Below are 14,114 nucleotides of genomic sequence, written 5' to 3'. Positions count from 1 at the left end.
TACATTCTGGCTATACATGCTACTGTGTCTGCTGACCATTATGTGTAACTTGTATTTTGTCAGCTGATTCCTGCCATTGTTACTGTTGCCTACTGTGTCCACTGACCGCTACCTGTCACTTGCATTCTTAGCTAGTCAACACCTACCATTGCTTAGAGATAGACAGATAGATAGATAGATAGACAGACAGACAGACAGACAGATGATCATAATAGTTCAAAAGTATTGTTTAAAACTGTATTACAAAATGCAGAGCTGAGTGTGTTATGTTTTCTAAAAAAATAGTTAAGTTCCATGGGCTTTTAAGATTTGGTGGTGATCAATTCCCGTGTAAGGAAGAAAAAATTCATATTCATCTTTTCATTTTTAAAATGTATTCAGTCATTTTACCTCTAAATCGAGGGTTATCTTAAATACTGTTACTTACTAATAAAATGCTTCACAGAGGAAGTCTTATTAACTGTAGAATATTGCCAGCACTTATCAGTCTCTAATGGGATAGTGTACACTTGTGATGATATAACATCTGTATAGTAACGGCTTCCATGTTTTCTATATTCACCTTCATTTTGTGTGTGGTGTTATAGTGTCATTTCAGACCTCCTGACATTGATTGGTTAACAGTAAATTGTTCAATATTTTGCTTTTCTTTCATTTTGTAACTTCTTTCCTTTGTGCAATATTTTTCATTTCGGTATTCTTATTCGTAAGACCGGTACACTCTTGTGCTGGTTGTCAACTCAAATGATATTATGCTTCTTATTTTAATGTTTATTTCTGTTGCTGCTGTCTAATAAATTATATTTTAAAGTTCCCAGTCTGATGTAAAGTATTTTATTCCACTATAAATCAATTTATTTTAGAATGTCTCTGTTAAATATATAGTGGCACTGTGGCAGGCAAACTTTTTTTTAGCAGTGAATACAAAAATGTTGAACTGTGCAATTTTGACCAAGTGGCTAAAATGCATGCGCACTTGGTCTTGAGTGTAGTCATACTTGAAAATGTAGTAAACAACTCTATGCGCCCCATGTACGAAGGAGCGAGCGGACAAGCTTCTCAACTCGAGATGTTGTCCACTCGCCTTTGCTACATACGGGAAGTGGATGAACAGGTTCCGCTGCCCATATGTATCATTACTCAAGTGAGCGTGTAATGCCCACCCCTTCTCCTGCATGACCAATCGAGTGAGAGAAGGGTATGGCAATCATTGAGAGCGAACAAGGGAGCTCTTGGTGAAACCTGCCCCGCAAGGGCTCTGGAGCAGCTATCACTGCTTAGTACATGGAACCCTATAATAGATGCTTAATACTGCTCATGTCAAGTATGTTGTTTCTAACTTTCTAATTTACTTCTATTATAAAATTGTATTCTTTCTCTTGGTATCTTTATTTAAAAAGCAGCAATGTAAGCTTTGTAGCCAACCCATTTTGGTTCAGCACATGGGTAGCGCTTGGTGATAGGTGACTAAATGTAGCCAACACCGTTTAGCCATTAGAAAGTTGCTTAAAATTGCATGCTCTACCTGAATCATGAAAGAAACCATTTGGGTTTTATATCCCTTTAATGTCAAGGTTAGTATAGTTAATGTCAGAGGACAATACTTGGCTCGGCACTGTCCTAAACATGGAAATATTAATACATATTGCAACAAAGCGTGTCAAAACATTAAAAATAGTGCACAATATTTTTTTTTCTTTACTACAGGTTTTAGCAAGTGGATTGAAGAAAATGAGTTCATGTTGTAGAATTGGATACATTTACTTTTTAAATGCATCATCATATAGATATTATGAAAGCTATTTTAATTGTTGCTTGCCTGTAACTATGTGTTTAACTTGTGCAAAGGAAAATACACAGTGAAAGTCAGATCTAGAACGGCAATTTGCTACTGGAAGCTAGCTGATCATATTTTTGAGCCAATGACAAGAGGCATATGTGCAAAGGCACTAATCACTGGCTAGCTCCAAGTAGTGCAAGGCTGCTCCTGAGCCTATTTAGCTATGCTTTTCAACAAAGGATACAAAGGGAACAAAGTAAACTTGATAACAGAAAATAACTGTAAACTGTTTGCATTCTCTGTCTGAATCATGAATGTTTAATTTTGTATTTCTTGTTTCCAATTTCCAGGATGTGGGAGGTTAAAAGCATGTGGGTAATGGCCTACCTGCAATTTGTGGATGGGGCAGCATGTGGGAGGGGTACTTGGGTTTGTCTTTATTTAATGGTGATATCAGTTCACCAGAGTAACTGCCCTTCCAGCAATAACCATTCACATCCTGTTCCCCCTTTCACCTGAAAATGAAATGTCCAGTTATTCAGCATCACAGTGGTGAAAAGGAAAACTTACGGAGATCCGTGAAGCAAATAAAGTCCCAAAAACAGGCAGACTTGAAAGCAAGATGATTTAGTCTAAATCTTGTAAAAACACATCCAAAAAGACCATACAGAAATGATCATAACGAAGGAATGGATCTTCTCTGCATACGCATTTCGTGCAAACCAACCGCACTTGATCACTGCATTCAGCATCACACTTCCCATAGCTGTGATGTTGCAAGATTTTGTCATAATCTATTTTATAGAATTATCCCTATATAGGACAGCATCTTACAGGCAAACGTTTAGGGATGAATATTGGAAATTACACATTTTGACCTGAATCCAATATCCAGTTAGACTGGGGTAAATTCAATTTTAGCCAAAGAGCTTATTGACGCTTTTAATACCTCCCATGATTCTGAGCTCCCATTGGCATTTGAGGGCACTGGAAGAAGTCTAGATGCTTTAAACCTAAATTGTGGACAGTCAAGAGGAAGTCATTAGTCTCATGCCATGGGTGTGGTCTGTGAGAAATAATGATGCAAAAGTATGATGTGTTTGGTGCCCCCTAGTGGAGCTTGATGATAGTCTGATTGATTTTTATTCATCCCACACTCCCCAGAGAGCAACTGTTATTTTGTTCTTGCAGTTGAGTTTGTGGTTTAATCTGCCACAATTAGTTTCATTCTGGGTACTCTGTGTATCGCAGCTATGTATGAAGGACCCAGCACCTCTGGTTGCAGCTTAGAGCATAGTGTTGCAGTGGTGAATTTTCCCCTGTAGTAATTAATATAGAGAATGCATCCAAATGACTGGTTAGGAAAATGACTAGCAGATATTTATAGGGATTGGGCGTTAATGAAGCCGTGCATGTGAGAATGCAACCGCAAATTCCTAACCTTTCTGCCAACTCAGAAGAAGCAGACTTAAAATATCACAGACTCATTCATGCAGGATGACTGACAAGTAATTGCATGAGAACCTTGTCCACCTACATGTTAAATGGGGAATTAAATAGTCTGTTTCATTGTTGTAATACAAAAGCACTAAACAGTAGGTTATGCCTGCATTATATATTAGTCATCTTTAAAAGGATTTTACCCTTTTAATTCTTTTTTTTTTACTTAATTTGTGCAGTGTCCATTACTTCCTGTCACAGCCCCACAAGAAGACTGTGGTCTCTACAGGAAGGCAGATTAGCAGTTTGTCCTTTGAAGTGTTGCTATGAGACTCCTATCTAGTAGCTGCAATTCGTTTATTGTCCATGTTCAGTATAGGACTTTTGCCGCAAATGTCATGTGACCATGGAACCTAAGTTCTGTAACGGTAGCTCTCTTATCTAGCTGTGGACAGGGGCTACACTGACAATTTCTAAGTGTTTATTTAGCAAGAAAACAAGTAAGTTGTTTTTTAACACAATCTGTTTATTTTCATTTGTACTTCAATTTAACATATTTATTTTCACTAAAGGAGCACTGTGTAATATCCCTTTAATAAAGTGTTTATAATATGATATAATTAAATGTCAGTCTAGAAGGTGGGTAATATCCAAAATAATCAACTCGACTACAGGAATGAAAAAGCAGATGGATTTACAATTTTGTGTTTTGACCCTACAGGATTATTAATTATTATAATTATTATTAACCTCTTAAGGACATATGACGGAATTTTCCCGTCATAAAACAATTGAGCAAACTGAAAGCTGCGTCCTTAAAGGGTTAATAATTATAATAATAATATTTTCTTCTTGGTTGCTGCTTCGAAACCTATAGCATAATGCATGATAATTGCTGGTGGTTGGGCTCCCTCAAGTGGTAGCTTCAGGTATTTCTAAATAAAAAGTTAAAGGGACACTGAACCCAAATTTTTTTTCTTTTGTGATTCAGATAGAGCATGCAATTTTAAGCAACTTTCTAATTTACTCCTATTATTAAATTGTATTTGTTCTCTTGCTATCTTTATTTGAAAAAGAAGGCATCTAAGCTGTATTTTTGTTCAGAACTCTGGACAGCACTTTTTTTTATTGGTGGATGAATTTATCCACCAATCAGCAAGAACAACCCAGGTTGTTCACCAAAAATGGGCCGGCATCTAAACTTATATTCTTGCATTTCAAATAAAGATACCAAGAGAATGAAGAAAATGTGATAATAGGAGTAAATTAGAAAGTTGCTTCAAATTTCATGCTCTAAGTGAATCACAAAAGAAAAAACATGGATTCAGTGTCCCTTTAATCAGAAGAAAAATGTATCAATTGATTTATCTACAAAAATCCCACATTGTGGTTTGGGTGTGGGTGGAATTATAAAAGTTTAAAAGGGAAAAAGATATACTGTTATTTATATATATGGTGACCATATTGCCGCTTTAAAAAGGGACACATATGAAAAATACATATTTCAGGGCTGTTTTCAGGGCTGTTTAAAGAAATGTTTTGTATAAGAACCCTGACATATGTATTTTTCATATGTGTCCCTTTGCGCGGCAATATGGTCAACCTATTTATATTATATATATTGATTTATGATTAAACTTGTTTAAGTTGATTTGTGATAATAGAGATAAGACATGAAATCGACGTATTTATTGTATTTTTCTGGATATGACATAATAATGCCTTGTTATGATGTCAAATGTTATTTAAAAAAAAACAAAACAAAAAAAACAAACAGCATTTTGAGAGACAGTGGTCCATTGTGCTTGGAACTAAACCACAATGTGTAATTAAAGGGAGATTAAACACTTTGAGATGGTAATATAAAATGGTAAATCTTATATATAAAAAGGTGTCTGCAACATACTTTCATTTTTTGTTTTGTTCCATCTTCCTGTAATTCCATTTTGAAATTGTGATCTTTTCAGTTCCTGTTAGAAATGACTGTTATATTCCACACAGCCATTGGCTGCACACTGTAGTGACCTATTATAACTGTCTCTAATTGGCCACAGCAGAAAAGGTAACCTAAGTTACAACATGGCAGCTCCCATTGTTTTATAGACACTAACATTTTACACTTATTTTGTCAATATTTAAACAGCTAATGAAACTTTAAAAAATACATTTACATGTTATTCTCAGGCAATGTTTTTCTTAGAATACATCATTCTAATTAGCATTTGTTTAGTGTTTAATGTCCCATTAAGAGAGTTTCTTCCCTCAAGAACACGCTGGCACCAGTAAAGTATTAGTTTAAAAAATAATTATGGGAGTAATTTGAAAAAGTGTTTGGAACTTACAAATGTGGCAGGGGTAAATGTATTACACATGGGACTGCCCAGGTTATTTGCATTGTTACAGGGGAAGTAGTTCCAATCTCACATGTGATTCCTCATTTGTAGTTTATTTACTACTTTGTTTTTGTGAAATCCAGCATACTGGATGCACGTTAAGAAAAATTAGGTGCAGGTGTGGTGAGCACTTATGCCCCCTTTGATTCGCTTGACGTAAAAAGTTGAACCAGCAATCATATTTATTTAAAAAACAAACCATATTGCGTCATATTTGACGGGAAAATCAGCTAACAAATTATAACTGAATATTTTTATTTAAGAACGAATGAGAAGCATAAACAAATGTTCACTTGATGAGCAAGTTGTTGTAAACATCACAGCCGCGGCAAATTTGTGATATAAATTAAAGAGATACTAAACCCAAAAGTTTTCTTTCATTATTTGGATCTCTTCGTTCTCTTGCTTTCTATATTTAAAAAGCAGGAATAAAAAGCTTAGAAGCCGGCCCATTTTAGGTTCAGCACCCTGGATAGAGCTTGCTGATTGGTGGCTACATTTAGCCACCAATAAGCAAGCGTAACCCAGGTTCTGAACTGAACCTAAAATGGGCCGGCTCCTAAGCTTTACATTCCTGCTTTTTAAATAAAGAAAGCAAGAGAACAAAGAAAATTGCATAATTGGAGTGAATTACAAAGTTGCTTAAAATTGTATGCTCTGTCTGAATCATTAAAGACAAAATTTTGGTTTAGTATCCATTTACGTATTTGTTAGTAGCAGCTAAATTACCATAGTATTTAAGATGGCTTTTGGAAGTGATGTAGCACAGTATGGAGAAACTAAATCTGAAAGAAACGTCCAATGAATTACTTCTGCTCCTGCTTTATCTTCTATTTATAGCCTTCTGTTATGACGAACACAAAAAATGAACATATGTAGCCAGCCCTCCATCCTTCTAACATCTACCAACAACAATACAAACATATCTTCTGTCACAGCTCTGTTAAGTATTCTCAAAATCTCCCATTATGTACCTGTATAATACTTCTAAAATAACTGTAAGATTCTTACGAGTATGGCCTCCCAATCTGCCGCACTAGGCAAGTGCCTTGTTTGCCTAGGCCAAAATACGCCCCTGGGATTGGGTGATTAGACTCTCCATTGTTTAGCATTTTTAATATTACTTATATTATTATGAGGCTTCTAATAATAAGGGATTGTACTATTATGATATTATTAGTATTTCTTCTGGTGGTTATTTATCTTATATTATTATGAGGCCTCATTGCACTTTATTATGATTTTATTAGCATTCCTTTAGGAAATTATAATTGATAGATTTAGATAGTTATAAACATATTTTAATTTGAGTGTCATTATGTAATTTTTAAGTTGTTCATTTCAACACATATTGTGGGAAGTAATTTACATTAGTAACGTAGGAAAAGGGTCTATTAACTATTATTGGCACTTGTGCATAATAGGTAGTTAGGTATATTTACAGTTGTGTCCATGTGGATGTTTTTTTTTTTAATGAGGGTAGGGTTAGTTTTAGTACAACGAGGTAGGTCTATTCTTTTCGCTATTGGAAGTCATCGCTAACAATGTAGGGAAGATTGGAGTTAGAGCTGATAGTGAGATGAGTGGATTTCATACCCATGTGTTCCAACGTGCTCTGGTTAAATGTGTTGTGATTGACTAGTGGTCTAACTGTTGCGTGCAAGCATAAAGGTGTTTATCGTGGCTCTTTGCGCTTGTCGGAAATAACACGCGTATTAAAGGTTGAAGATAAAAGTATTCGCTGAGCACAATTAAATTTAACGCGCATCGGGATAGCACTTCAGAGCTCTTGTTAACTGTTACACTTGACTAAAAAGTTGCATAAAAAACCATCAAAAATACATTTAACAGTACAGTTCTACTAATAATAACACTATCAAATAAATATTATTAAAAAATTATAATAAATAGTTATAAGGGCTTAAAAATATGAGGTCTCGTGTTAGAAAAAAGATAGTCTACAAAGGGCTTCAACATACGGATACATAGATATACATGTGTAAATATGTATTTGTATGTGTGTGTGTGTATATAAATGTATTTATATGTGTAAATATGTATTTGTATGTGTGTGTGTGTATATAAATGTATTTATATGTGTAAATATGTATTTACAGACATATATATATATATATATATACACTGATATAAACACATAAATACACACATATATATATATATATATATATATATATATATATATATATATATATATATATATATATATATACATTAGAGCCTTTTGTAGTCAAGTAGCTGAAAACATGAAAAATCATATTTATGCAATATTCATATTTAATATAGAGTTTAACTGTGTATTTACTGTAAATATTTCACATTTATAAATAGATATTTCTATATATACAGTGCCCTCCACTAATATTGGAACCTTTGGTAAACATGAGCAAAGAAGGCTGTGAAAAATTGTCTTTATTGTTTAACCTTTTCATCTTTTGTTCCAAAAATATACAAAATGACTCTGCTTTCATGGATATCAAACAACTGCAAACACAACACAGGTTTATAAAAAATAAAAATAAATCTTTGTTAAATATATGTGTGGCATATTTATTGGTACCCCTATGAATTTGTATGAGAAAAATATATTTGAAGTATATTGATATTTTACATTTTTTTAGTCTAACTGGGTGACTAGGAACAGGAAATTGTTCAACCATGACTTCCTGTTTTACAGGGGTATAGATAATTATGAGGTAATACATAGGCCAAATTCCCTTAGTCATTTATCACAATGGATAAGACCAAGGAATATAGCTGTGATGTGCGGCAAAAGGTTGTGGAGCTTCACAAAATGGGAAGTGGCTACAAGAAAATAGCAAAAGCATTGAAAATGCTGATTTCCACAATCAGGGCAATAATTAACAAGTTCCAGTCAACTGTAAATGTTATGAATCAACTTGGAAGAGGACGCATGTCTATGTTGTCTCAATGCACTGTAAAGAGGATGGTTAGAGTGGCCAAAATATCTCCAAGGATCACAGCTGGAAAATTGCAGAAGTTAGTTGTGTCTTGATGTCAGAAAGTCTCCGAAACTACAATCCGACGCCACCTACATCACCACAAGTTGTTAGGAAGCGTTTCAAGAAAAAAGCCTCTACTCTCATCCAAAATCAAATTTAACCGTCTTCAGTTTGCTAGACATTACCAGAACTTCAAATGGGTTCGGGTTCTATGGTCAGAGGAAACCAAAATAGAGCTTTTTAGCTCTAAAAATACTGTGGTGTGAACTGTAGAGGAGAGTCCACCAGCGTCAACCTCGAAATTTGAAGGAGACATTCTGTATGGAAGAATGGTGTCAGATCCCTTACCATGTATTTTCCAACCTCAGATAACAGCTCTGAGTCTTCTTCTTTTAAAGGGACAGTAATTAAATTCCCTAACTCTGGCAAATAGGGTTGCCAGCTGTTCCCTACAAAAATAATGGACAATCAGTCTGTGACTGAGAATGATGGTACAAGAGGTCACACAATGTCCCCAAAAAGCTCTACCTTACCCCCTACTCTTTATCCCACATATTACAACTGAGCAGTAATGTTACCCCTTGGCTGCCAGTACCATAAAACAGATTATTCATTTTACCTCTTTGGCTACAAGTAACACCTGTAATTAGAAGTGAGTTGAGCCCCCATGACTTCCCCTACTTCTTTCTGCTGCAATTGTAATGCATTGAGATATAGGAGGCCTTTACATTTAGCGAACACATAGGGACTTAAAACAAATGTCCAGCATTTTTGTGAAGATTTTACTTGACGGCCTGCCAAAATACTGGACTGTCCAGTTGAATACTGGACACTTGGCAACCCTACCAGCAAAGCATGCAATTTTAAAAAACAAATTTACTTCTGTTATCAAATGTGCCTTGTTCTACTGGTATCCTTTGTTGAAGAGTAAACCTAGGAGCAGCAATGCACTACTGGATGCAAGCAGAACACAATGAGTTAGCCAATGACAAGAGGCATATATGTGCAGCCACCAATCAGCAGCTAACACACAGTGGTGCTTTGCTGCTGCTGAGCCTACCTAGGTATGCTTTTCAACAAAAAATACAAAAAGAACAAAGCACTTTTGATAATATGAGTACAATGGAAAGTTGCTTAAAATTGCATGTTTACTGTATAAATTAATAAATTAATAAAAATCTTCCACCCTTGTATCTTTGTACCAACATCATAAAAGCAAAACCATAATATCTGTTTGTATGTACTATTAGGCAAGAGATCAAACAACAATTCATAAGAGCTTGTAAAATCTGAGCAGACACTATTATACATTGATCTGTGATAAAGACACCTTCTTATAGAGAACATAAACCTTATAATTACAAGGCATTTCTCTTGTCTTGCTATAGGACAACATATCAGCCAAGTTTAAACATTTTTAAAACAAATTAACATTGCTGCAATTGCTGCAACTGTTTTTCAACAGCCAAATTCCACTCACCACTTGCCTTATTATATTGTAATGTTGTTTTAGTAGGCATTCTCTCTTAAAGGGACATTGTACTCTTCTTTAATGTGTTCCCAATGCTTAATTTACCTGTTGTAGTGTATTTAATTGTTTTTTTAAACAGCTCCTTTATCTTTATTTTGTCATTTGAAATCGGTTTCTTTTGTCTGTAGAAACCACCGCCTATGCTGAAAATATGAATAACAAGCATATTCTCTGTAGATAACTTATGTACAAAGGAAACAATAGCACAAATTAATCTCCCAATGGAGGGTATTAGACAGAGATTGGTGTGTCCATCCATAAATAGCATATCAATACCTGTGTTTAGACATAGCTAACATTAGCAGGTTTGCTTTACCTGTAAGCTCAGACCCTTTATATGGTCAAGTCCTTGGGAGCAACAAGTGATGGGTTTCATGAGCAATGTCAGCTATTTCAAGTACAAAAATAAAAGATCCGTCAGTCCGCCTATTCGCACCACTTTCAATAAGGGTGCCAGTATCCTTGTGAGTATATTTTCACTTGTCTTCACTTCCACTGTGATTTTACCCACGAAACCTACTTGCACAATGAGGCGCTGTCTTTTCTTGCATCATTTTTAGATACTGGGTCCTGATCAGACATCTACAAGACCAGCTGCCGACTGCACTACGAACTCTTTTGTTTGGAACATTTCGATTGAGACGATAAAGATTTTCACAACCAATATATATTTTTTTGAATATTGACGTTTTCAGCCACCCACTTCCAGCACCACTCTTGGGACTTATATCACGATAAGCTTTTTATATTTTATATTTTATTATATTTTATTACATTGGTCACATTTTATATATTGGTCACATTGCATATTTTGTATCACTTTAGTGGTTTCAGTTGACTATATTGCATATTTTGTATCACCTTAGTTGTTTCAGTTACAGGATAATCATCACTGATCCAACAACCTTATTCACGGTAATACACTTAAAGGTTTACAGATACACTTCACAAAATTGTAATTTAATTCAATATTGCATTTAGATTTTTTAGCACCTCTTACACACTTTTTCAAACACACACTTTTTTACACCCATAAGTACATTCTCATGGGTTTTATATACGTTTGCAAAAGCACCTTTTAATATCTCAGGAGGATTAACCAATCACACTGAGTACACTACCTCCGGGCCTTTGGCGCCTGCTATTACCATTTTTGTATATATCTGGTATTATATCTTGCTGCTCTTAGATCAATTATAGCAGTGCCGCCTTCCTAAAGATTTTTCGATCAATTATTATTTACTAATATTTATTATTTTAAGTAACATATATTTTGAAAACAATATTATTATTTTTTCACAGGACGCCATATTATTTTCTTATATATACACACTGTTTTGTATGTATGTTTTCATAGGACACAGCAAATTTTGAAAAAGTTTCGAAGAGTGAAAAGATATATAATTAGATAGCTCTCCATATATACTAATAGGCATATCATATCCATCATCACTATTAATATTTTCTCTGACATATCACCACCAGCGTAATATTTAAAGTTCTCTGAATCACTTTATCTTTCTAAAGTTCCATTTAGTTAATTAATATGCAATCTAAAGAGGAAAGAAATAAGAAAAGATTCACTTTTAATCTAATGGGACAATCATGCTCCAATGCGATGGAATCAGATCCCAATACAGTTACTCCTATGAAGGATCTCTTCCACACTTTGGAGGATGAAATCCTTAAAGAACACCGACATTGGTGGGACCTTACTACCTTAGAAAAATATTTAGAAATTAAACAGATACCTAGAGGTTTGCGTGTCCTGAAACACTGTTCCTTTAAGGAAGACACCGAACTTCTTGAGAAATGGTATAAGATTTTAGATGATTGTGCTTTCGATCTAATAAAAATCTTGATCGAACACAGACGCCTTTTATCAGACAAATGTAGTGAGAATATTGATAAAATTCAAGCAGATCTAATTAAATATTTAGAGAACCCAGACTATGAACGACTTCTAAAGAGAATGTACGAACGTACTGACAAATTCCAAGAGGATTTAGTCCTATCCAAAAATAAGAAATTAGAGAGAGATAATAATGATTATCTAAAGAATCAAGTTTACACCTATAATAGACCAACACAGGCAATTGTAGAAGAAAATCCAGAGACATTAGAAAATGCATCAGGGGACAGAGAGATACAACCATCCCATGACAATGATACTAAACAAGTTACTAATTTTTCAAAACACAGACCAATACATCGTTCTAATTTCAGACAATCTAGACAACAAGAATATACTAATTCATATCCATCAAATAGGTTTCACCAACAACCATATCATCATCAGCAATATTACCAAACCAGACAAGAACCATGGAACAGGCAATCTTACTACAATAGACACGAACATAACAGATATGACTCTTGGAATAGACAACCTAGACCTGATAATTTCAATCAATATGACCAACATTACAGACGAGATAATTTCAATCAGTTCGACCAACACCATAGAAGAGATAGTTATAATAGAAATTATGAAACCCCCAGATTTTATGGATATAATCAGAGGGAACGAGATTCGAATAACCCTAGAGGCCAAGAACAGAGATCATATAGACCTGATTTTAGAACAAATAGCCCATTTAGGAACAAAACTAGAGATCAAGAACACCAAAAAACTCCTTTTAACAATTTCCAACACAATAATAGGTTCTCTCCACTAGCTTCTACATCTGATGATAATGTTTTCCCAGAAAGACATGCCAGAAATAATTCTAATATGGCGGGTACATCTCCTTTTTTAGGGAATGCTCCAAAATCAGGAAAAAATCCCCCAGACGAACAAAACTACAACAAAAAAAGATCATTTCACACAGACCAAGAGGGTCAAGAGGTCGAGGCCTTACCACCCAGAAAAAAGAATTACAAAAACTAGATAAGGGCATATTCAATCTGTCATCCCACAACCTTACCATTAATGAGAAGAGAGTTTTGAAACAGGGTCTTTCCTTCTCTCCACCAAACCCACACAACAATTTTAATTTATTTGTTGATCTTAATCGTTTTACTAGAAAACTAGCCCTCCAAAAATATTTTGCGCAAAAGAATATGAAAAAACATAATCCAGAAGAAAAAAACACAATATGCATTCTTACAGATACCATGGACGATAGAAATAGAACTCCCACCATATACAGTACTGTTGATAATTTCACAACACATCTGTATGAGGGCATAATACATACCAATTTTAAGACAAAATCCTCCTTCTCCCCTCCAGGGCATAACCATTACATAGAGGTCTTCCAGAACTTAGTTCTGGAAGACTTTGAAAAAATCAAAAAGAAAAACTCCAAGAAGAGTTTTTACAAAAGACAGAGCCACAATTTAGCTATACAATCTCTTGCTAACAATCCTAACATTATCATTCGGGATGCCGACAAGGGGGGAGGGATCATTATTCAGGACCTTACAGAATATCTAAAAGAGGCAGATAGGATTTTAAAAGACATTGAATACTATAAAGTTCTATCATATAATCCGACTGCACAGTTTCTCACACTCTATCAATCTCTAATCAATAAAGGAGTGACAAACAACATTCTAAATAAAGATGAATCCAGTTTTCTGAAAGTTAGTAACCCAAGCGTAGCTCATTATTACCACTTACCCAAAATTCACAAAAGTTTAACCCATCCGCCAGGTCGCCCTATCATTGCTGGCATTGATAATCTCACTTACAATCTGTCCTATTATGTTGATATTATTTTGCAGAAATATGTTTTGGGTTTGCCCTCATACATTAAAGATGGGACAGATCTATTAAACAAAATTAAGAACATCAGAAATACAGGTGACCTCATATGGATCACATGTGATGTCAGTGCATTATATTCAAACATAGCACACCAACTGGGCCTCCAAGCAATATCTGTTTTTCATGGTAACTTTGAGCAGCAGACAATATATTATTATTATTACAACATTATACAAGTCAGTAGTATAATTACAGAAAACAAGTCCTGCATTGGTAG

General features: G+C 34.7%; 1 protein-coding gene across 1 annotated transcript; it reads left to right on the top strand.

Annotated features, from left to right (window-relative positions):
• The first annotated feature begins 11,743 nt into the window (after window positions 1-11,743).
• LOC128652327 (component of gems protein 1-like) lies at window positions 11,744-13,015 on the top strand. The gene has a single exon (XM_053705262.1). The coding sequence runs from the start codon at window positions 11,744-11,746 to the stop codon at window positions 13,013-13,015; it is 1,272 nt and encodes a 423-aa protein (XP_053561237.1).
• Window positions 13,016-14,114: the final 1,099 nt, after the last annotated feature.

Source organism: Bombina bombina, chromosome 3, assembly GCF_027579735.1.
Source record: "Bombina bombina isolate aBomBom1 chromosome 3, aBomBom1.pri, whole genome shotgun sequence".
Lineage (NCBI taxonomy): Eukaryota > Metazoa > Chordata > Amphibia > Anura > Bombinatoridae > Bombina > Bombina bombina.
The sequence above is the reverse complement of the archived record's forward strand: the minus strand, read 5'-3'. Positions and strand labels throughout refer to the sequence as shown.